This window comes from Cnephaeus nilssonii (genome assembly GCF_951640355.1).
Source record: "Cnephaeus nilssonii genome assembly, chromosome: 7".
Classification (NCBI taxonomy): Eukaryota; Metazoa; Chordata; class Mammalia; order Chiroptera; family Vespertilionidae; genus Cnephaeus; species Cnephaeus nilssonii.
The window spans coordinates 92,501,081-92,525,901 of record NC_137078.1 but is presented as its reverse complement, the minus strand read 5'-3'; the positions used below and the strand labels follow the sequence as shown (position 1 = coordinate 92,525,901).

General features: G+C 43.6%; 1 protein-coding gene across 4 annotated transcripts in view; it reads right to left on the bottom strand.

The window, feature by feature from the left end:
- The window catches only part of UBR4 (ubiquitin protein ligase E3 component n-recognin 4), a 120,754-nt gene that overhangs the window by 37,950 nt on the left and 57,983 nt on the right, over positions 1 to 24,821 (bottom strand). For 2 of the 4 annotated variants that reach the window (XM_079777440.1, XM_079777441.1), the window contains exons 56-78: positions 23,484 to 23,614; positions 23,192 to 23,369; positions 22,543 to 22,647; positions 20,924 to 21,061; positions 19,706 to 19,880; positions 16,561 to 16,657; positions 15,847 to 15,954; positions 15,280 to 15,396; positions 14,135 to 14,344; positions 12,324 to 12,473; positions 10,290 to 10,517; positions 9,422 to 9,500; positions 8,473 to 8,718; positions 7,504 to 7,672; positions 6,853 to 6,997; positions 5,898 to 5,983; positions 5,132 to 5,219; positions 4,672 to 4,865; positions 2,704 to 2,943; positions 2,131 to 2,269; positions 1,315 to 1,440; positions 1,079 to 1,207; positions 111 to 454 (exon numbers count right to left, since the gene is read on the bottom strand). In XM_079777440.1, coding sequence (XP_079633566.1) covers positions 111 to 454; positions 1,079 to 1,207; positions 1,315 to 1,440; positions 2,131 to 2,269; positions 2,704 to 2,943; positions 4,672 to 4,865; positions 5,132 to 5,219; positions 5,898 to 5,983; positions 6,853 to 6,997; positions 7,504 to 7,672; positions 8,473 to 8,718; positions 9,422 to 9,500; positions 10,290 to 10,517; positions 12,324 to 12,473; positions 14,135 to 14,344; positions 15,280 to 15,396; positions 15,847 to 15,954; positions 16,561 to 16,657; positions 19,706 to 19,880; positions 20,924 to 21,061; positions 22,543 to 22,647; positions 23,192 to 23,369; positions 23,484 to 23,614 — 3,622 coding nt within the window. The remainder of the gene's footprint in view (positions 1 to 110; positions 455 to 1,078; positions 1,208 to 1,314; positions 1,441 to 2,130; positions 2,270 to 2,703; positions 2,944 to 4,671; positions 4,866 to 5,131; positions 5,220 to 5,897; positions 5,984 to 6,852; positions 6,998 to 7,503; positions 7,673 to 8,472; positions 8,719 to 9,421; positions 9,501 to 10,289; positions 10,518 to 12,323; positions 12,474 to 14,134; positions 14,345 to 15,279; positions 15,397 to 15,846; positions 15,955 to 16,560; positions 16,658 to 19,705; positions 19,881 to 20,923; positions 21,062 to 22,542; positions 22,648 to 23,191; positions 23,370 to 23,483; positions 23,615 to 24,821) is intronic. The other 2 variants (XM_079777443.1, XM_079777442.1) reach the window with 2 other exon arrangements.

Below are 24,821 nucleotides of genomic sequence, written 5' to 3'. Positions count from 1 at the left end.
ATGAGAAGCATAATTCTTTGCACCCTCTAGTGTTCCCAGCATCACTGCTGCCATCAACCCTGGTGTTAGCAGGAATTACTAGCCCCACCACGTTGCAGGCAGGCTCTGACCGAGTTAGGAGGCACATGAGCTGGCGGACCTCCTCCCGCATGGCTGCAGAGCCTCGGCGGAGATTGTAATCAAAGAGCTCCCGGATTAGGCCCTGGGAGACGAGGATGTGCCTCAAGGCTGGATTGGAGGCCAGGGCCCGGAGCAGTGTGATACAATGTTCAGTGACAGCCGAGGCGCAGCCATAGCACTTGGTGGAGGACGTGTGGCCACAGCTCAGGACGGATAAGGCCCGGTACTGGCTGGCAGTGAAGGTGGGCTGCACAGTCGTCCGGGAGGACTTGGTGGCCGCTTCCCTCTGCTGCAGGTCATATTCCAACAACTCTTTGCGTGAAGCAAAGACTTTCTAAGGAGAAAAAAAAAAAAAAAAGACAAAGGAGAAAGAAATTAGCAATTAAAATAAGGAGGAAGAGGAAGTTAACTAGAAAGCTTTGGTTTGGGGGAAAAAAACACACTTTACATGTATTTCTAATTTAACCTTCTTGATAATCCCACCAGTTACTTTATCCCAATTTAGAGAGATGGAAACAGGCTTAGAGGGGTTGGCTTGACCAAGGTAAGTGGCAGAGTCAGAAAAGCCTCTGATCGCAGGCAGATGCCTTTAATTCCATTGTCAGATTCTCAAAAAGAACAAAGACAAAGGTCAGCACCGCAGGTACGTGTAGCAAAGAAGGCACACCAGCAATCTGAGTGGCAAGGATACTAGCTGCTCTCCTTGTCTACAGTCAGCCTCCCATTCCATGGAGATCAATATTCCACCCGATATGTGGCCCACCATGGTTGAAGAGAGTTGGAACTCCCTGCCCGTCTAGCCTGCCAAAATCGCCTATATCAAAAAAAGGAAACAGAATCTTGGCACTGGATTCTTTAAAACCAGTCATCCAGGGTCTGAACTGCTGGACAAGAGCCGCAGGGCTGCTTTGAAAGCAATTCTCAATAGCTCACTCTCAAGGCGCTCCCACTGCTCTACCTGAATGATTTTGGAGAGTTCATCGAAAGAGTTCTTGCAATCTCCACAGTACTCCTGAGCCAACTGCAGGATGTAACGATTCACACTGGCTGAAGTGGAGCTGATGCCCCCAGCTGAGCCCGAGTCATCCTGCAATCCAAGAGGGAAGCTGTCAGCTTTCCACTGAGAGATCGTCTCACCTGGGCCAGTCTTCTGATCATGACCCTCTTCAAATGCCCCTTCCAATCTGGGATTACCTGCGGCTTCTCAGGAGCTGCCTCATTCACTTTGCAGAGCAGGTTCTCGAGCTGTGGCCGATGTCCCATCAGCTGATGATATACTCGATCAGCTTTGTCCAGAAGTGTATTGATGTTGGAAACAGCCTAGACAGGAAAAGACATGGATGAGCGCATGAAGGCTTTTCATCGCGATGGCTTTCCCTGAGGGATCTGTTCACTGAAACATTTCCCACAGGGCAGGTGCTGTGCTCCATACATTCTTTCTCTTCTTCAGAATAATCCTGTGGGGCAGGCATCTTATTTCTAATTATTTTTAATAAAACTGGATGTACATATATAATACCACATACATATAAACATGCAATGCTAAAAAATGGTTTATGGCAGGTCACACGGTATTAAAATCTACTGCTGGAACTGGAATTTTGGTCCTCTGACTCCAAAGCCCCCCCCTTTTCACTCCTATAACATCCAGTCCCATCACATCATGCTGGCTGAGAAGCGGCCCCTGAATAGGCTAATACTGAGGGAAGACCCACAGCTGCAATATGAAGCAGTCCATAGAAAAAATGCAGGGCAAGCCACCCAGCTTCTTTCCACCTTTCCAAATCTAAAGTTATTTGCCCCTTGAGATATTCTAGTTTATTACCAACATTTCTCCAAAATCCTAGGCCAACTATGTGTTCCAATATATCTCACTTTATTATTTGCTTCCACCCAAAAGCTTAGTCCTGAGTTGAGGAAGATTGGGGCTTGAAGGAAAAGCACACATCCTACACCAGCTGTAGAGAAAGCTCAGATCAAAGCCTGAGTCTAGGACAGAAGTGGCCTCACCTTCTTCCGGTCTTCTTCATTCTCAATGGGATCCACTGCACAGCAAGGCTTGGCATAGAGCATGAAGTCGAAGCGAGCATATTTACAGAAGCCACAGGCATTGCAGAGGAAGGGATCCTTTTCATCATAATTGATGGATCTGAAGAACCAAAGTGTTTGGGTCAGGGGAGCAGCAGAAATTTGGTGGTGTAGGGATGACTCAGGGAGGAAACAGATTTTATCATGTCTGGAAATTATTGCAGGGACTACTGGATGGACAGTAACAAATAGGTAAGGATGACTTAAGCAATCAGATAACAAGAAAGGAAGACCAAGAACTAAACTTAGGGGGACCCCCCCGCCCCCAATCACAGGTTGGGCAAACGCAAACACACACACACACACACACACACACACACACACACACACACACACTCCACTTTTTCCCCGCCTCCCTCCTTCTCTCTACCTTTGTACTTCACATTCTACATACCCATAATCCTCTAACTTAGACACTGAAACTGCCCACACTGACTTACAGAAAGATACAAGGAATGTTCATGGCCCTGGCCTGGGCAGCAACTACTCACTTACCTGCATTTGTGACACTGGTAGACATTCTCTCCGCAGTTGCCGCACACCCCTGGGTTGGCAGGGACGGAGGCACTACAGCGTGGGCACTGCAGGGTCTCTGTGGAAGCCTGGTAGTTTTCATAGAAGTCTGCAAACTCAATCATCAGGTTGGAAGCCACAATGGGCAAGGGCAGGTCAATCTTCACCTCTGTCTGCCCAGGGGTCAGTTGAACCTTCTTGGCTTTGTGCCAGCGAGCAGGCCTAAGAGAGACAGTGTCAGATAGAGGGGCAGAGACCTGACAGCCTCTCATTTAAGGCTCAGTGATGACGGTCTTATGAGACAAGATTTTCCTATGTATTTTTCTAGGGCAATGAAGTGGTTACTCTAAGAGCAGGACATCTGGCAAATAATAGCACCCTAATTTTTAAAATATTTTCTACTACCCTTTCTCTATAAAAAGGATAGAATATACAATGCTTTAAGATGTTCCACATATGATGATTTTTGAGATTCCAGAAAAATAGAAGTTCTTATCAAGAGAAGACCTTACTCCAAAAGTGTACCACACTGAAGCCTGTACCCTCAGAGGAGCATGATGATGACTGCCATAAGTTCCCATCACAACAACTACCTCGGAAGGATAAAGCTCAGGTTGCTTTAGAGAGGCAGAGGGACATACCAGAATCTGGACCAAGTGGCAAACAGACTCATAGAGAGAAAAGGCAGGTAATTATCTACAATTAGAGCCAACTTTTACTAAGCACTTACCATGTGCTGGGTAGGCTCTGTTCTCAGCGTACACACACACACACACACACACACACACACACACACACTCATTGAATCTTTAAAATAACACCTTGAAAGTGAACTTATCTCTATTTAAAGTTAAGGAAACTGAGGCTACATAACTCCTCCAAGGTCAAAGATGGGCAGAACAGAGATGTGAATCCACAGTCCTATTCCGAGTCTAAGTGCTCTCCCAGCAGCTGCACTGACTCTACACAAAGAACATCAAATCCCCTCTTGCAGAAAGGAATGAGGTTATCCCAAAGAGCAGCTTCTACTTGCAGGTCACCAGTGCTTTCCAAAGGTGGCCACTTGTTGATATGGTACACTCCAGCTTTATTCTGCTTCTTAGAATAATGCCAACACTTCCATTCTATGTACAGAACAGCACCCTAAGTCTTTTTCTTTTAATTAATTTCAGAGAGGAAGGGAGAAACATCAATGATGAGAATCATTGATTGGCTGCCTCCTGCATGCTCCCTACTGTGATGGAGCCCGCATCCTGGGCATGTGCCCTGACAGGGAATCGAACCATGTTCATGGGTCTATACTCAACCACTGAGCAACACTGGCCAGGCAGTACCATAAGTCTTAATATTCAGGCAGTATCTACTCATGCCCAACAGCAATGCCTGAGACTTCAACAAGAGATCTGTTTCTGCAAAAGTTAGCACTGTAACCTGCTAGTACCTTCTTTAGCCCATATATGACTTGCCCTGATTCAAACATTGGCATCCATAAGCTAGAAAGATCCAACATCAGCAGATATAGAGGGGAAACACCATGCAGAAATGGAAGGACTGTGTACTAGAAAAAACTTCTGGAGAAATACTGCCTGCTCTGTGAGCAAGAGAATAGCATCTAAATCCAAAAAATGACAACTGCTTCCCAATGTAGATGGTTTTATATAAAACTGAAACTACTCTAGTTAGCATGGGTATGAGAAGACTGGCGTGCCCCTCACTAAGCTTCCCCTCCCTAGGCAAGCAGTTGAAGAACTTCCATTGACCCCGAGGGCTCCCTGGACATCCTTAGGAACTGGCATTTCACTTTTGTCCCCCAGTCATGACTGAAGTGGATAAGAGAATATACTGGACCTGTAGGGATGCGCTACTTTACCCGATCCCAGCAATCAAAGCCAACAGCAGGTGGGAAGCCTTACCAGCCTCCCCAAACCCTCAAGTCCAAAGAGCCCGTACTTGTTTTTCAGCTCCACGATGGCCTGCACAGTTCGGTTGTTGTAATAGAGGTTGATAGTTCGCACCATCTTGGTCCGCTTCAGGTCTCCAATTTTCACCGTCACTTTGCTGATGGTGTGGCTGCCAATGAGCTTTACAACCTGCTGGGTGGTGGTGTACCGGGTGTCCACTTTAATGGAAGACAGCTTGATATACTAAACACAAGAGGACACACAAAACATTGTATTAGCTCAAGCCTAATGGCTCATCCTGTCTTCTTCAAAATTCATCACTGTAACCCACTCTTCATCCATGGATGAAATTTCTATTTAAGGTAACAAGTGTAGCAGGTAAGGATTCATACCCCTGGCAACCAAGCATTAAGAGAGGAGCACCTATGTGGTAACAACCAATATCTGGAAGTAAGAAACCCACTGGCCCTGTGAGTCTCAGGACCATCCACGTTGAAGATGTCACTTACACAAAACGGCACTTCGGGATTATTACACACCAGGCAGGGATCACTCTCCAGGTAATAGCCATCAAACTCCACTAAGCCAGACAAGGTGCTAAAGAAGAAACCAGTCTCAGCATATAAAAAAATTTTCATCTTAGAAAGCACTGAGCTTCATAAAGAAGCCATGAAAAGGCCATGGCTCAATACTCCCCAAGGCAATCCCCACCCTAGTAAGAACATAAAGACATGTGAGAAATGCCAACAGGGTTGAGAAGTCACAGGAAGGAAATTTCACATAGAAGTTTCCTGTTTCTGAGCTGTCCCGAGGTCAGGGGGAATCCTAAAAAGTTTAAGGTTTAACTCAAAGTCACAATTAAAAATACTAAACATCATTGAATTTAAAATAGGTGAATTCTGTCCTATGGAAACTGTACCTCAATAAAGTTTGAAGGGAAAAAAAGAATAGTCACTATTAAACCTTGGAAACAATAAATTGTCAGTTTAACCAATATTCTCTTTCAAAAGTTTTTTTTTAATGTAACCATTTTCTGTAAACTTGTCTTATTTAGACTTAGACTCTGGAAAGTAGAGATCTTTTTAAAAAATTACTGCTTATCAAACCCAAATTCAGCAGTTATATTTTAAGTAACTTCTATGTGCAAGGCCCCAGCTATGAGGGAGGGATTCAAAGACCAACTTAGGGGCATACTGATTCGCATGTAAGAGCCAATCAACATCGAGAGATCAATTTGGTTGAGCTTCAATAGGGAGAAAGCAGAACAAAACTCACTTGTAAATGTTTGAGTTGGGATGGTTGGTAAGAATATGGTTTTGAGTCCGCAGAATCTCCACAGCCTTCTGTGAATATTCCTTCAACTGAAACAGAAGTCAGTAAAGGACCATAGTTAAAGCCCAAGGGAAGTCTTACTGGAAAAGACTTTTGTCTTCTGCTTTCTAGATGATACTGCCCCAGAAGTACCAGACTTCTCGGCCCCCATCAGAATCACACAGAACTGGGCCTAATTCCTAATCGTTTAAAGGATTCTATCTTCTTTAGAAGTTCCCACAATCTTATGATAGTCCATCTTTTTAGACCCTGTAGAAGAAGATAAGTTTGATTCTCAAGAAGCCATGAAAAGGTTATATAATTGTAGAAACACTCTGGGGAATGTAATCAGAGCTGTTAGAAACCCAGAGAAGCACTGTCTTTCCCAAGCACTTCTAATGACTTGCATTTTCTTCCTGCTTGATCTACTTCTATTGGCTAAACCAATTTCAGATTGTACTTATGTGCTAGTGTATATTATCTACATAGTATACACACTGGGAGTGCATATATATTTTTACAAGAGGTTTCATATATGAACCCCTTTGGGTGTTGGTCATAATGTGCTTAACTCAAGAGAAAAAAAGGTTAACCCGGCTGGTGTGGCTCAGTAGTTGAACGTCAACCTATGAACCAGGAGGTCACAGTTCGATTCCTGGTCAGGACACATGTCCAGGTTGCAGGCTCAGTCCCCAGTAAGGGGCGCACAGGAGGCAGCCGATCAATGATTCTCTCTCATCACTGATGTTTCTATCTTTCTCACCCTCTCCCTTCCTCTCTAAAAAAAAAAAAATATATATATATATATATTTATATATATATATATATATATATATATATTTTTTTTTTTTTTTTTTAAGAGAGGGGAAAAAAGGTTAAAATGATGAGTTAGCCCTTTAGCCCATAAATCAACTGTTACCTTTTTCTCTGTTTGTGGAGTTTTCAAGGAGAAATATCCTAGTAGATCCACAAACTGGGCAGCCTTACGACCATAGGCTGGGAGTTCTGGCCATATGGACCACATCAGATCTAGCAGGAGCTCCTGTTGAGATTTGCTAGAGTTTCTGTAGATAAACGGCAGTTCATATTACCACACAGCAGAAAGCCCTGAGGTTCTTTATCAAGGCCCAGGTACTGTTGTTGTAGGTGTAGCTATTTCCCCATAACTATGAGTTAAGTTGAATGGTTTTGTTGCTCTTTTGACAATCCATCCTAACAGACGTAGCACAGTCCTTTCCTGTCTTCGGGAAGTGGTCTATTCCCATCATCCAACATTACTCAACGGCAGTAGCCAAGCTTTGTTAGCCTAACGAGTCAAGCCCGATCATTTTACAAACTTCTAGAAACATAGCCTTCTTAGTGGGAAACAGAAAATCTCTTGATTAAACATCAGTTTAATACTAAAAATCCGATAACTCAATGAAGAAATCTGTAATAGTTAAGAGGATGCTCAGGTTGGTAAAATATTGACACTGTGACCGTGAGCGTGTAACATAAAACAAAGTCAGAACTACACCATCCACTCTGGTCCCAGATCCATGAAGACTGTCAAACCCGCCCTGGACCCTACCTGTAGATATGCAGTGTCAGGCAGTGGGCCTGCCAGCGCACCGAGGAAGAATTGGACTCTAACAGGAAGCAACGCAGAAATTGGACCAAAGTTTCCTTATCTGCAAATTTGTTCAGTTGGTTCACCAGAGCTGTGCACAGCTGGTCCTCCTGGCTGCCTGAGCTCTCACCTGCAAGATCAAGGCAAGAAGAATAGGGGGAAGTGGTCTACAGTATCACAGCCAGCACTAGCATATATAGAGGGATGAGAGGCTGTCCATGTCTAAACTTTTGAGCTAAATGGTTGTAATTTGAAAACAACTTTCAGTTGCTTCCTGGGAAACAAAAGGTCAACCTCAAAAGAGACATATAATAATGCTACCCTCCCAAAAAAGCAGAAAGTGCCTATAATTAGCCTGGCACTGAACAAACATAGTTACACTGGAGGAGAAATAACCTATCGAAAGCTTGCTACCAAAAACAGTCAATATTATTATACACCTACTTGAACAGAGAGATCTGAATAATTAATTGAGAGGATGTGAATACATTCCTTGCTTTCCACCCCTGATCACCTGACTCAGGCCTCCGAGGACCATGAAAACCAGTTAAACAGAAAGGCACTTGCATTTCTGATGGGGAGAAGTCGGGTAAAACAAGTTACATTTACAGAGCACTCAACAGTTTACAGGGCACATTTCATTTCACACTGACAAACTTGCCACAGAACAATTGTTATTATTTCACAGCAAAAGAAGCTTTGCCTAGTAAAAATGTTGTCTACTTTGACCTTTCCTATTACGCTCACTTAGGATGGGAAGGCAACTGTTTTTAAGGTGTCAGCTTCAATGTAACTGAAAATGAGACCAAAAGTAGAGCCCAGAGGTCATTTGGGTTTTAGGTCCCTTTTAAGTCAGGATGAAAGACACTTCAGAAGAGAATAAACCTTGTGCTCCAGGAGAGACTAGAATATATCACCCTGGTCTCTTACCCTCTTTCTCCTTTTCCTTTTCTTCTTTCTTGCTCTTCTTAGTGGAGGACTTGGACTGTGTTGTGGCTTGTCCAGAGTTGGAGGCCACAGGGGCTGAGGAGGAGGAAGAACTGGAGGACGCTGTTGAGGCCGCCAGCGCGGCGAGCACTCTGCTGCCGCACAGAGCACAGGAGAGGAGCTGCAGCAGCACTGGACACACCCCCTCGTCTACCAGGAAGCTGACTTGGAGGAGGAAGTACAGGACGGCTGCAGGCAGAGGAGAGGGGCTCAGCTCTAAGATTTGATGACAACTCAACTTACATGCAAGGACTGGAGCAACTTCTCCACATGATCAGGACTGCCCTATTCCCACCAGCTCCTTCTCTAAATTCTCTCTGCTGAGTGCTGCCAAGAAGAATGTATATCCTCTAAGAAAATACTGACAAGTATCTTAACACTAGGTAGAGAATGACTGCCAGCCCCACTACTTTGAAAAAGATGATTCCGTAGACTCCATACACTCCTCTATAGCTTTACTATCAGTCTAGAGGTCAGATACTCCTCCTTTGTGCCCCTGTAGCACCCCAAATCTTGTCTATTGACCCTTATCACTCTTTTAAGTTTTTACTTGTCTTCTTTGCTAGGCAGAATGCTGTCTACACTGTCATGTGCTACATAACAATTTGGTCAAGAATGGACTGCATATATGACGGTGATATACCACAGAGCCCAGGTGTGTATAGGCTACACCATGTAGATTTGTATAAGTACATTCTATGATGTTTGCACAATGAATTGGCCTAATGACACATTTCCCAGAATGTCCATTGTTAAGTGGCGCATGACTACCTATCTTGGTCATGGCTTTGTATCTCTAGCATCCAGTTTAGTCCTTGGCATATAGTAGCCTCAGTAATAGCTCCTGAAGGAATGAATGAATAATGCAACCAAAAGGAGCAGCACTGCTTACAGTCATCTTTGATGCAGAATTTCTGCCAGTTGATGGTCCGCTGGGCAGCAATCTCTGCACAGGCTTTCAGGTGCTCCATCTGAAATGGAAACCAATCACCAAAATTGAGTAACCCCGCCAAGCAGCCCACAGGGTACCACACCTGCTGCCTTGAGGGGTCATCATCTGGTTTTGGATGCAAACTGAATATGGCCCTCTGTGCAGTTAATCCAGTGCGCTGGTGAACCTGCGACCGCCCACACACGAGGCTCTTGCCACGCCTCCTAAGTTCAACTCCCCACCACCAATGGCCCTTTGTTTCCAGGCATCCTTCAGACTGCTTAATAATGCAGCAGGAGAGATGGTTTTCCATGATTGGAAAACCACAGAAGTTTACTTTTTGTCTTACTAAAAGCACAACAGTAAGGACATTAGATTAGGAGTCTTTAATACTGAAGTTGTTCCTTCTAGATGCTCCTATGCAAAATATTCAATTTACTCCCCAAAGTTCAAACAATTTATCTTCAGGCAGTAAGACATCATTTCTTTAGCATTCAAGGACAAAAATCAGAAGTGTACAAATTTCAGGTTGATCCTGTCCATGATATGAATAAATAACAGTGGTAAAAAATCCAAGTTACCCCTCCTCATAATGGATGAACCACAGCCAGGTAGGGGAGGGAATGTAAGGGGAAAATCTCAGTCCCTGAAGCCAACTACACATGGTGGTGTAGCACCCAGTCACGTATTACAGATTTTCCCTAATCCCAACCCTAGCCAGGATGTTCTCTAAATATCTAAAAGCCCTGTCTGCAACTCCATCTGGGTTATTAACTCAGCTGAGCTTCATCACATACCCTTCCCACCAACCACTTCCACCTCCTCTTACCAGGCTGATGAGTGTGTCGTACTGCAAGGCGGAGCCTGAGCTGGCTGTCACCACACTTGCCCGGAGGAAAATCCCCTGTTCCTCCAGCAGCTTCTTGATCCCACGCACATGGGAGTCCAAGGTGTGCAAATCCCGGAGCTGGCGGTACTTGTCCTTTGATCCACAGATGAAGAGCAGAAGTTTGCGGACTTGCCGGCGCACAAATGGAGTCTGCTGGATCATCAGGTACTTGAGGGGGAAAAACAACACAGTCAATGATTCGGGAACTATATATCTGTACCAGCCTCAGCTCCCTGACTTCCCATGAGCTCTTATTAAGGACTGGTGATAGCCCTGGCCAGTCTGACCCAGTGGCGAGTGTCGGACCCTCGGATTCAGGTATGATTCTGGTCAAGGGCACATTTCTCGGTTGCAGGTGCATGCAATCCATTGATGTGTCTCTCTCACATCGATGTTTCTCTCTGTCTCACCCCTTCCCTTTCACTCTCTCTAAAAATCAATGGAAGAATGTCCTCAGGTGAGGATTAACAAAAAATAAAATAAAATATAGCAGTTCTTTTAAAAAAGATAAAAATAAAAACTGGTAATGGCCCTGGCTCGTGACCCAGTGGATAGAGCATCAGCCCACGCACCGAAGGGTTTCAGGTTCAATTCCCTATCAAGGGCATGTACCTGGGTTGCAGGTTCCCCTGCCCCAGTCGGAGCACATGTGAGAAGCAACTAATCAATGTTTCTCTCTCCCTCTCACCCTTCCATTCTCTCTAAAAATCAATGGGAAAAATATCCTCCGGTGAGAATTAACAAAACAAAAACAAAAAAAACTGGTGAGAAACACAAACCAATCTATTTTCTTGTGGCCACGCTAGCCTCTAGTGAACTTTAGAATTCCTTCCAGGGGCCAGGAGAAAGGCACAGAAAGAAGTCAAAGAGGGACAAATAGCGATATTACTGCTCCCCTTCCTAGAATACTTAGGAATCTTAGGGAAGCTGGCCTCCACTCTGGCCCACCGAGTGAAAATATAAGAGAAAAACATGCACAATCTCTCAGGTGAAAGAGATGTGGAAAGAGGTGAGGTTGTTACACATACACATCTTGAAATGGTCATTTGGAGCTTGCTAACAGATTATTTATTCATCCTAGAGTTAATCTCACGATTGCTGTGGTTAACTATGGTCTCTCAGCTGGCTCCAAACTCACCCCATAATACCCTGCTGCTCTGCAATATCCAGTCCAGAATTATGCTAACTGCCTTGTTTCTTTGTAACTGGCTCCCTCTTAGGTTCTGCCAATAGGGAGCACTAGAGGGACACTGGAAAGCAGGAGGAAAAGAAGGGACTTGCTTCTTCCTGTTTGCCTGCTATCCTAGCAACAGCCCCTCATGCTGGTGGCCTCCGTCATTTCTTTAGTATTCAAGGGCAAACTAACTGTTTATCATCAGCTTCTCGCAGTACTTCCAAAATCAACCACGACACTCCCCCTCTCCTCAGAGCTCCTAAGGTACCAGCAGCTGCACCCCTCCTCAGATCAACTGGGCCTCCCTCTTCACACACAAGGCTGCAGGTAGCTGCTGCTTGAAGTTACTATCTCTGTGTATCTCAGCATTCCCTTTCAATCTTTTTGCTATTTCAATGGTCCTTTAACCAATTCCCTATATTAAAATCTCTGTTAATTTAACTACTATACGTTCTGTTTTCCGGACAGAGTCCGAAGTATTAAACTTGCCCATTATCACTGTGTGGGGAAGTTAAAGGAACAGATCGGAAACTAAAGTGGACAGCTTGCTTTGATGTGCATCTCCCAGTTTCACCATATACACAATAAGGCACAAGTAGGTTTACAGTAGTTTGTATGGAAAATAACACAATAATGAATAAATAATACAAGAAAAACTGTTTCGCATACTCACAACTGCCCCACCCTGTAGTCTACAGCACAGGGGTGAGACCTAGGGGAAACCTATGAGGGTCAGGGGTCCACAAAGGCAGTCACCGCCGATGTGTCCTCTCCGCCACTGGCACCACCCCTTCACTTACCTCTGAGAGGAAGTAAAACCAGGAATGATCAAAGACAGGAGGTGGGATTCGAGAACTGGTGTCAGCGATCTTTTTTATTTGGTATGGAAGCCTCAGTACCATCTCTGTTAGAAGCTGAGTATAGGCCTCAAACACATCAGCGGCATGACCCTGGGAGAAGAATATTTGTGTAAGAACCCATGATTGGCCATTTCCATGACCACACTTAAGAAAAAGGCTGGTTTACTGCTCACTAGGCATACCTTATGCTAGAGCTGGTCAATGGCTCCTTTTGAAGCCAGAGCCATCACTGGCTAACAGTTTAGTTTAAAAACCAAGCAAGGCCCCAGGCTCCTGGGCAATTTCATTACATGCAAAGGTTGCAATGGAGACAGCTCTCACTGCTCTTTTTTAAAAGTTCACTCTGTGGTTTCTGACACTGGATTGATTGTATTCTACTTACACAAAACCTAGAATTAGAAAATACTGAAAAAGCAGTAGCAGGAAAAGATTTGACTTTCTATGAGAGATATATTCCATTCCCTAGAACTAAAACTTCCATAATAAGAAATATTCAAATAAGCCAAGGGGGCCAGGATCACTAAACTCAGGCGAAATCCTGGTTCACATCACATGGACAGGCAGGGGTACAGGGAGATTTGAGGACAGTGCAAACAGCAGCTATCCTGCAAGATGTGTGGTTCCCAGGAAGAGCCTGCACAACGTGTCTCCTATTCAATCACCAGTTATTTATCGATTCTAAGCCAAGCACTGGGAGTATAAAAGGAGTAAATATGATCTTTGCTGATACTTTGAAGAGGAGACTCCACATGCGTGACCAGATAAGCACTATCTCAATCAGACTTGACAGCAAGGACTGTGTGTTAGGGAAGGCTTTCCCTAGGATCCAATGCTGGAACTGGGTCTTGAAGAAGAAGTAGGAATTCGAGAAACGAGGGAACACAGGGATGCAGAGGGAGAAGAATTTCTGAAGGGACAGTATAAACAAAGGCAACATGCCACATGGGGAAAATGCACCCGTCAGTAGGGCTGCATGCAGGGGTGTTGTAGGTATGAAAGCTAGGGAGTACGATAGATAGCTGGATCCTCAAAGAACTTTTTGGCCGAAAAGTAATAAAAAACCACCTAAGGGTTATTGAAAAGAGAAGGAAATGATCAGATTCCTATTTTATGCTTGTTATACTCCTACATATTCAAAGTAGTTCTGAGTATGCAGTAAGAAGCACAGCTAGTCCAACCCATTTAGCTCCACCATATGGACTCAGTGGAATAGAAATGGAACATTTATTGAGCATTGGTATGTGCAAGGCACTGTGCTTTACCAACATCACCTCATTCAATGCTCACGACAACCCTATAAAGCAGATACTGTGTACCCTCGTTTTCCAGGTATACAAGGCTTACTAAGGTTAGACAGAATTTCCCCAAGCCTCTTGGCTAGTGAGAACAACTGTTCCCAGGCTCACCTGATCAGAAGCCCATCTTCTAAACTAGCATGTTAAAAGACTTCTAATGACGGCATGTGACACACATGGGAACATAACCCACTATTGACAACGTGACCTTGTACCGTCTCATCTTTTTCTAAGGAGCTTAATGTGAAAGAGCCATGACTGTTTGATTTCATTCAATTCCTCAGGTTTACCAAGTGGCAGGGCTCAGGATCCCAATAGAAGGGCATTTATTAAATCACACCAAGAGTGAACCCCACCAAGGAATGCGGGCTCCCTCCTGCAGCTCCTTCACTCTCCTTACTGAGTGTGCTCTGGATGAGGCACGGGAGCAGCTCTTTGTCCAAGGAAAGCCCTCACCTTCACATACTGGCGGAGGAAGAAAGGGCTCATGTCAGGTGGGGAGGAAGTAGTATGTGGTTTCAGCAACTGGCTTGCAGCCACAGGCTCCTCATCATTCTGTTGGCTCTTCCAATACTCCAGCAGGGATTTGAGCACGTGCAGGCAGTAGTCCACAGCCCCAGAGCTCAGCAGGGCTGCCGCGGTGGCACTGGAGATGAGGGAGGACGACTGGGAGGGAGAAGGTAAGAATGGCTTGTAAATGCAGCTGGTTGTTGGCGAGAGGAAACACACTCCCAGTAGAGCTAGTTGTCATGGAAGTGAGTTAGTTGTTCTCTTGAGTTAAAAGTTTCCCACTAGCTCAAACATTTCCCCCATTCCTTTGAATAACAGCATGGTAAGAGAAAAGAAACAAATGAACTCCAGTTCTCAACTCTAATCTCTCTACACACATGCCAGAAGCCCAGAGGCAAGGACTAAATAACCTTTCTACCTGGAGGGCATGGTTTTCTCTTTTTCTTTGGGCAACTAGAAAAAAAGATCATTTCAAGGAAGAAAACTTTTCATTATAGACACTTTTGGGCAACTCCACCCTCCCAATAGGGGCTCTTCTCACAGAACCAGCTTCCAAAGGAGATGGGGTGAGCGATCACATGAATAAAGAAGTAGGAGAAAAGCTACTGTAAATAAAACCATTAGGAGAGCCTTGCAAATCCCAGCAAACCCCACAGCTCATAAGCTCATTAAGATTGGATGCAGTTCAGCCTCCATTTCTACCTTCTCTGCTTTGTGTTAATCTCCTTCCCACCGCGCACACACTGCTTTCTCTCTGCTTTATTACCATACCTTATAGCAACATACAGTGGGGAATCCTCTTAGCCACTCCGCGCCTTGCAGAACAGTCCCCTGCCTTTTAATAATGAAACTTCCAAACCCTTTAACCCCTCCAATGGAGGGATTGTTGCAAAGAGAGGACTTGGAAGGGATTCTGAAAAAGGTGGAGGCTCTGTTCTTGAAGAGGTGACTGCTTAGAATCTTACTCCTCTCAAGCAACAACAATGGCCTTATTCTGACTATCAGGACTATCACCTTTGCCCTCAGCCCTAGTACCAACCAGACAATCCTCTTACCTTTCCCCCCCACCCATCAGCTTGAAGCAAAAATACCTCACATATGGAAGACTTGGATCCAGATTTGGTCCGGGACATGAAGACACTCAGGAGTCGCATTACTACCAGATGGACTTCATTGAGGGCACTGCGCTCATTCTTCTTGGAGACATCCTACAGGCAGAAACAGAGCCCAGAAGCTCAGGCTTACTTTTAAGCTTGAGGCATCCTCTGAACAAGATGCCCTCAAGCCTATCAGTGCTAAATATGCCTCAGATGGAATAAGAGCCGAAGCAAGCTCAAGTGTCCATGGACTACATCTGAATTACCAAAAGCCTGATACACTTAGAAAGCCATATTAAGAGAGAAACAACTAATTTACTGTTTTCACCTTATAGAACCATAGGGGTAGGGACTTGGTCTCGTTCCTTATTTATGTTCAGATCCAAAGGTATGCCTGGCCAAAGTAGGCAGTGAAAACATTTTTGTGGAATCAACAGAACTAGAGGCCTTAATGGATGGTCACCCCCTGAAAATAGGGGAAGTTCTCTAAGAGAAAAAAACACACCACAGAACTAATCTTAGTTGATCCCTATTTTTCACACAATATGACTCAAATTTCACCTTTTTATCCATGCTCAGTTCAGCAATAAGTTGGGAGAGCAGGTTGTCCAGAGCCCCCTTGTCTTTCTCGTCTTCTCCATCCAGGTCTGCAGTGAGCATCAGAATGACCTAGAAGTCAGAGAGAGAAAACGTGAAAGCCACTTCCCTAGAAAACAACTCGAACACAAGGTGTTTCAGAAGAAATCCCAATCTTCCTGACTTCCCTGTCAATCATAATCTGTGAAAAGTTTCTAAATCCCAAGTTATCCAAAGTTTATGCGTGCAGAGTCACAAGAGTCAAATGTTGGGGTTTGGCATCCCAGAAAATGTTTTGCAAAAAGTTTGTAAAACTAAATGACTAACCTATATTATGTCTAACCAAACTGGGTTGAGAGAGGGCACTATGCTGCTAAGAATTAAAGAACAATTTTGCCCAAAAGGAAGGCAGCCAGTGGAAGAACAGCTATCACAAGACCATACTCTAATACACTAATATTAATGAAGAGTCACTGCAGATTAAGAATCTCTGGAGCAGACTTTAGCTCCTGGCTGTCAATAACTAGCTGGATGACTGTGGACATTTAAAAAAAAAAATTATCTGACCCTTGGGCTTCTCATCTATAAAATGAAGGGCTATAAATTGAATTCCATTGTTTAATACCAATGCTTGAGATGGCAGCATGCTTAAGGATGGTCTCACTATGTGATAGACCCAGTGAACTGAGGGATGGATACCTGCATGTATGGGATGGCCCGGACACCTCCAACATTTCTTAACTGGGGCAAGGTTTGCAGTAGTCTCTCCAACAGCATCAGACGGACCATGTGCAGCCTAAAAGGCCAAGGAAAACAGATGAAACCTGAGCTAATATACAACCACTTACTAGCTGAATATAACTCTTCCCCCTTGTTCCCAAGGTAAACAAGGCAACTACTGCTCAGGAACAATCCTAACATTAATAAATGCCTGTTTATTAACCAGCAACGTAAGAGAAATCTCACTTCGTTAAAAGGGAGCAAAACTATTAAAAATACTATTAATGGTACTGAAAACCTACTATATCAAAGTTTAAAATATTTCTCAAGCAATCAGGTCCTAGCCATTCTCAGTATCAGAATTTAAACCTTCAATAGTAAGCACTGTTTTTCCCCCAGCATAGAGCCCTATTCTGCCTCCAGGCATTATTTTCCTGGCATTCTTTTACCTATAAATTCTCAATCATCCATCTGCATAGTGACCAACCCTTTCGTTCTCATGCTTCCCCAAGTCCTTAGAAAGGCTAGTCACTGCTTTACCCTCTCCTTCAAACCTTGTCTATCATTTTTCCTAGTGTGAAATTTAATTTCAACACCACCCTTCCCCTACAGGACCCAGGAGTTTTCCCATATACTCATTTGGTCACTACTTCACCTACTTCATCTGCAAATAAACAGCTAGATTTCCGTACTAAGTGTGTGCCCCTGGACCTCTAGTGAATACACAGACTCAAAAGGACCAATATGAAAATCAATTAATTAGGGTTTTGTTGACAAGCTGGTTGGCAGCCTCCCCTAACACACAGTCTAACATGAATTTAAAAGTTCATTTGCTGAATGAATTAATGGATTTGCTCTCACAGTAAATAGTTGTTCATTTTTCTTTACGGACTGTTTGTAAGAAACCATATGCCTATATATTTTTTAAGCATGATTTTCATATATTACATACCCTAGCAGGCAGTTATCCAGAATATTTTCAAAATAATAAAAGTCTGAATGGAAGTACAGTGTCTTATTTGAATAATGATTATCATTCTAAAAAGAACTCAAAGGAACGAGCTAAATGGCCTTTAGAATTCTGTAACACATAAAAGCCCACACCTGCTGCATTCATGACTAATTAGGCAAGCTGTGGGGGACTACAAATGAGTAAGAACTGATCTGGAATGGATGAGGTACAAGTGAAGAAAGCAGAGATGACAGCAGCAATTCAGCACTTTTAGGATAAAACATAAGCTTTGAGATGGAGTAAAATCTTCATATTTGGAGAACATGCATATGAGTGAATACACACATGAAGGAAAAAGTCAACAAAATGAGCAGGTCTGGACCCGGACCAAGATCATACCAGATCATTGGCTTTACAGACACTTGTTATTCTTGAAACTTAACTAAAAAAGTGAACACTACCAAAAATTACAATTTCCTTGTGACTTAAAAGTAAAAACAATTCAGTTATTATATTATTTAAAACAACAAACCACCTTAATTGTTTAATTAACTTATTCCTGGGGAAAAAAGTTAACTTAAAACCACTTTAGAGACTTCCATGACCAATATGGCTAGGTTACCTCAACTGACCATTCTGATAAAAACAACTAAAAATCCTAAAAAGACATAACATCATTTTAGAAGCAATGATGAATTTCAAAACATTTCAAAGGATTGAAATCACATAGTATGTTCTCCAACCATAGTAAGTTGAACTACAAATCAATAACAGAAAAATAATTAGAAAATCCCCAGATGTTTGGAAATACCTGGGCCCAGAGAGTAAATTACAACAGAATTTAGACAACATTTACCTGAACAGCAATGAAAACAGAACATAGCAAAATATGTGGGCTCCAGCGAAAACAATGTTTAAATTGAATTTTAGAGAGAAATATATAGCTTCTAATATATATTTTAAAACAAAGATTTTAAATCAATGACTTAAGCTTCCATCTTATGAAGCTAGAAAAAAGGAACAGAAAATTATACCTCCAAAAATAAGGTATTAAAAAAAAAGGAAGCATAGAAAAAAAAATGATATAAAGAGTGAAAATAAAATAGAAAGCAGACTTACAACAGGGGGGTGTAAAAAAGGTCAAAAGTTGGTTCTTTATAAATAAAATTGCAACCCCTAGCAAGACCACATTATCTGAACTCATGGAATTAGCCTAGAAATCACATTAAGAGAAAATAAAAAGATTAAGTAGAAAGCCCCTTTATGTTAAGTTAAAAAACTAATTCATCAAGTTATCAGCAGTTAAACTGAGCCCAGTCATCTCCATGAGAGTTGTTGCAAGGGTCTGGGTGGAATGGGAGGAAACAATAAAGGAGACGCTCGGATGCCCTCTGCAATGTCTCTGATGACTGACGGCTTCAGTGACCTGTTTTTCTGATAAAAATCACTCAAAGTATTGATTCCTTATTTCTACACTAATGTGATTGATAACTGTAGGCCCCAACAAATTTAACAAATACTCTATCACAAGTGAATTCTTAGGTTTTTCTTCCTATTTCTCTAGTCACCTCTTGGTTAAGAATACATTCATTCCATCAATCCAGTACAAACACCATCAGAAAGTCTTGAGGGAAATGGATTAGAATTTTTAGATTAATTCCAATTTGCCAAGAGGTCAACCACTGGTATTTTTTAGACATAAACATGCATTGGCTCTGTCTTACTTCTATATTACATTATAAACATGCTGAGCAAGCAGCTATTTCTAGTGTATATTAAATAACTATCACCGTTGAACCTATAACAATGCCATTTATAAAGAGAATGCTACAAAATTAGTTTCATCTTGATGAAACAAGAAAGATCTGAGTGAGGAAGATATGTTTTTATGACAACCACTTCTCAGCTACTAAGGAATACAGGGAAGACTTAAGGGAAAAACTAATTTCTATTCTCTCTGCATTTGATTTGATAGAATTTTAATTAGGACAACAAAGACAGATCTAGAACACTTGCTAAGATTTTAAATTGCTTCATGAGTTTGTTGTCTTTATATTTCAAAAGAAATATACTGTTATCACCCATTCCACTTCCTGCAATGGATCCATCATCCTATTCCTAAAACATTTTCCCACAGGAAAGCCTCTTGACTGAGAATGACCAGGTCCTGACCTGTTGCTGGTGTGGACATCTCCTTCTCCTTCCCCTTCCCCTTCTCCCTCGGAGCCATCTCCTTCCTGGTGTCCAGTGGTGGTGCTGATGGCACCAGTGCTTGAGCTGACACTTCCTGGTCCAGCCGGATGCCCCTCTGCTGTGGCATCACCATAAGCACTGCTCCGGCCAGACACTGGAGGGAAATGATTTCAAAGCACAAATCAACTCCCAAAGCATGATGGAATCCAATGCACTCTGAAGTCAGCAATAGTTAGAAGGTAACTGGTAGCTTTGGGAATTTTTTCTTCTATGTGAAACTATATAAGAATGAAATTCACAATTTTGACCCCATGGCACTATGCTAAATGACTCCCAAGACAGCCACTCATCCTTCTCCAGAACACAATATCTACCTACAAGAATGATCTTAATCTCAGCTACTGATAAAGTTCCACTTCATGTTCCACAGAATATATACTGATTTGGGAATCTAGACATTCTCAGCTACTCTTAATCTCCATAAAAAAATTTTCACATCCACAGAATGAATTATAAGATCAAACCAAAATGACTTTGTCATACTTAGTCATCCCAGAACTCCATCCTATCAGCTAGGATTCTGTGAAGATGATCTATTATATTAACACATCAGATCATTAACAATGCTTCCCAAAATATCTTTCCCAAACAGAAAGAGCAAAAGCCAGAACAATGGACTTTAAAGTCATACCAAAATTGTTTTAGATTAATCATGATTTGCGCCCAGCTTCTGTGGCTCGATGGTTGAGCATCAACCCATAAACCAGGACGTCATAGTTCGAATCCCGGTCAGGGCACATGCCTGGGTTGCGGGCTCAATCCCCAGTAGGGGGTGTGCAGGAGGCAGCCGATCAGTGATTATCTTTCATCATTGATGTCTCTATCCCTCTCTCCCTCTCTCTTCCCCTCTCTGAAATCAATAAAAACATTTTTTTTTTAAATCATGATTTGGGATTAGGTGTGCCATTGCTTTCTTCCACTAACAGAAAATTAAAAGCTGCCTATAAGTATTCCAATATTAACCTCACTGAGCTTAAGATATTATCACTGAACACATGAAACTCCAGGAGTGAAGTCACATAAATTCCATGAGACCCCAAAGCTTCCCTCTGCTGAAACCAATCCCAGGACCCAGACAGGGATTCCCATTTTGTCCCCACCCTCTGCCCAAGGAGATCAGGATCCCAGCCACATTACCACTGTGCTCGCCAGCCACCGAGTCCACTGCACTTCCCCCGCTCTCCGAGCCCACACTACCACCATGGTCAGCGGGAGAGGTCCGAAGGGTGGAACCATCAGTCGCTGCTGTGCTGCCCTCGTCGTCTGAGGCTGGAGCTGAGAGAGTAACGAGAGCTGTTACAGGTAAAAACCCCTCCTTGGAGCAAAAGCATCAAACCACATAGTGCAGAAAACACAATGCAGTTTCTCTGTCCTGTCGCCGAAGAAAAAAGGAAAGGTTTGCTTTGCTGGAACGAACACTGCACACGGTGCGTTGCGAAGAGAACTGAGACAGAAGTGGAAACCCAGTTCACTGGGCATTTCCTTCGTTGCTGCATCACAGTGCAAATAGAACAGTGCAGAGATCTAGTGAGAATCTGTGACATGAACACTCAGTTTTCTAGCTGCAATGCTTCAGTCACCACTGTGTAGGTGTTACTGACTCCTCCTGAGATTGGAAGCACAGAACTCTGAATTTTAATGGTTTATTTTGTAATCAGTGCTCATATGAGGAAATCACTATGTGAGCTCTTGAATCAGCCCTGCTTGTTTTTCTTTCTAATCAGGTGGTCCAGGGGAGCTCACTGGGAAATTTCACACCTCCTAATCCTCCTCCTCAGGTGCTAACAATGAAGCAAGGAAATTCCCCAGAGACAGCCACAGCATCCAGGATCAGGGCTGAGCTGAGACAGGAGGAAAATGCTGGATGAGGTACATGGGGAGGGAAGCCAAGACAGCCACGGAGCACAGTAGGAACATGGCACAGCACGACAGCAACCTCCAAGCCTGAAATGACAGCAACTAAAAGGACCAAGGAAAGCAACAAGCCATGGCAGCAGGTGAGGGGGAACAGCCAGTTTATCTCTTTCTTACCTACCCAGGGCAAAACCTCCAAAAAGAAAAGAAAGAAAGAAAGAAACAAATATAGGAAAGCATCAGTTTGAAAAACTCCAAGTCAACCCTTAATCAGGGGTTGCTTTTCTAGCGGCTTATTCAGATGTCCCACCCTCTTCTATTTTGGTCCAACTCTCTACTGAGGAATTTTCCTTTTCTGATCACGTTAGGAGAATTTGAAAGTGAAGGCAAATTAGGTCTGAAGATTTCCTATGCATTTGAATTGTGCACAAAATCCCTACCTCCCGAGCACTCAGATCCCTGAGAGCCACTCTAATCTGCAGCTAACTCGGCTTCTTGCAGCTTCACTTTTATTTCCGAACGAAGAGAAAAAAGTTAAAAGGTATAATCTCTATTTCTTGTCTTTCTTTTAATGTTGTCTAAAATGTCAGAACTCTGATGAAGAACCCTGAAAGCTGTCGTTGAAGCCCTAAAGCTGATCAACCTGCAAGCTGCTCTCTGTCCTTCCTCGGGGAATGAGCTGAATGAAGCCAGGCAGCATGCAAAGCCAGGAAGCGAAGCCATGAGTGCCCTTGCGGAGCTGCATCGGTATGCCTTCCCCTCTCCCATTTCCGAAGCAAAGGCAGAAGCGGGAAGTCCAGAATGGCCTGTCAAAGCAGCTGCCCCTCACACTCTCACAGCATTGGAAACGAGGCCTGAGGGTCCTGGGGCCCTGAGCCATGCTCCTTGCTGTGGACAGTTACCTGATGCTGTGGTGTCAGAGAGGGTTCCTGCGTCCAGAGAGGAAGAGCTGGGTGCCTGGCCGGACAGCCCCAGGCTCTGCAGGCCCAGGGCACTGCTGCTGCTGCCTGGGAAACAAGTGGAGAGTGAGCACAACATCCCCCCAAGACCCCATTCACAATGCTGCTTTGGCCACCTGCTGTCCTCAGGAGTCTAAACTCTCCAGCGTTAGACCCCTCTGGCCTAGAGGAAGTTAATCAAGAGCTACAGCTACCCAACCACCATGTTTCGTTACAGAGATGGTGGAAGACTTTCTTTAGCTCAGGTAGGGAGGGCACAGACTGGAGGAATCTACCGTATTTTCCGGCGTATAAGACGACTGGGTGTATAGAAGATTTTCCTGGGTTAAAAAGTCGTCTTATACGCCGGAAAATACGGTAATAGATTTGGGAGGGACAATCCAACTAACAGAAACTATGAGATTGTCTCCCAGACTGAACATGTTACCACAATCCCTCTCACTCTCCACCTGTATCTCCAAACAGCTCTCACCCAGATCAACCTCTCCCCAAATCTGGGGACAAACTAAGAGTCAGTTGCACATCAGTAACTGCCAAACCCTCTTTCCTGTGCAAAGCAAATAGGCTGCTGTGCTCCTGGCATTGCCTCTACCTTGTTGGTCCTGTTGCAGGCTCAAGGCAATGGCCAGCTCAACCATGGTCTCATCATCTGCATCAGGCGGGATGTCCAGCATGGGCGGGAAGCCCTCTGCGCCTGCCAGCAGGGCCTCCAGGGGTGAGGGGTTGCCATTGTTGACATTTTCAGCTGTCTCCAACACCATGGACTCAGACTGCAGAGAGAAAGCTATGTTAGTGCCCCATGGTAAATGGTAGCTTTTGGAAGTCCACTGAATAAGAGCTAGAGGAGAGTTAGAGGCCCCCTTCCCCTCTCCAGCTCGACTCACCACCATCTCAAAATCTCCATGGTCCACCTCACTCTGTTCCTGGCTTTCCTGACGGATGTGACCACCATTCGGGATCCCTGATGTCTGCATTTTCTCATCTGCATCATCATCGTCATCATCATCCTTGTCTCCTGAGTCAAAGAAATCCCAGTCACCTGAAGGTACTTGAAGGTCTTTCCACCCTCAGCATGTGGTGGGAGGAGTCACAGAGCAAACAAGAACCCAGACAAGCTACTAGCTGGCACCTGTGCCTTAGAGGTAAACTCCAGCCTGTTCTAATGTTTCCTGGACCTGGCAGGGTCTGGGAAGATGGGGCTGGCAGTGACAGCTTGCCCCACCTTAGGAAAAGACTTTTTCCAGCTCATGAAGGGGGAGCAGGGATTTCCATAAAGCAGAGAAATCTAAGACCAGCTCCCACCAACTCTCAGGAGGCCTTGAGCAAGACAGAGAAAGTAAATAATATAATAATATCTGTTATCTATCATGGCAGCTTAGTGTGTTATTTTATTATTTTTTTCCAAAACAACTGGGTCAGTGAGATTTTCACCCTACACAATCATTATGAGAACAAGGATTGAAAAAATGTGAAATCATCAAATGAAGGCTGAGGAAGCCACTACCGGTCCTGCCCAGTGTGAAGGGGAGAGGCCTTCTAATAAGTTAGACCCCTTGCCTCCCACTCAGTGGGCTGGGAAAGCATGTGAATGTGGCCTCAAATGAAAATATACACTCTCTGCACTTTAGCTTCTCACCAAAGATGCACAAACTGTTGCCTAGCTCATCAAAAGTTTAGATAACACAAATGATATTCAAGGAAGGTGGAGGGTCACAGAGTCACAAGCATTCCTCCAGACTTGCACTGTACCACAGAGCAGCCACCAGCCACTGAGCATTTAGAATGGGACTGGTCCAAACGGAGATGTGACATTAGTATTTACTACACACTAGATTAAGACTGCACAAAAATACTTTTTAAGGACGCAAAATATTCCACTCATAATTTATATTGACTACATGTTGAAATATTTTTATATATTAGATTAATTAGTAAGTTAATTTCAACATACTTCTTTTTACTCTTTATAATGCGGCATACAAAAATTTACAATTATGTATGTGACTTCCACTGGAAATTTACTTCTGGGGGAAACAAGTAACCAGAGTGTTACATAATATAATGCTAATATTAAGATGCTCTGAGAAATGCTTTACTAAAATGTTAAATGGTATGCCCTCAACTTGTGTCCCAGTGTATCATGAGGGAAATCTCTTGTGAAATCTGCTGTCAAACACTGCAGGCAAGACAATAGGATACTACCCCCTCGGCAACAAAATGGA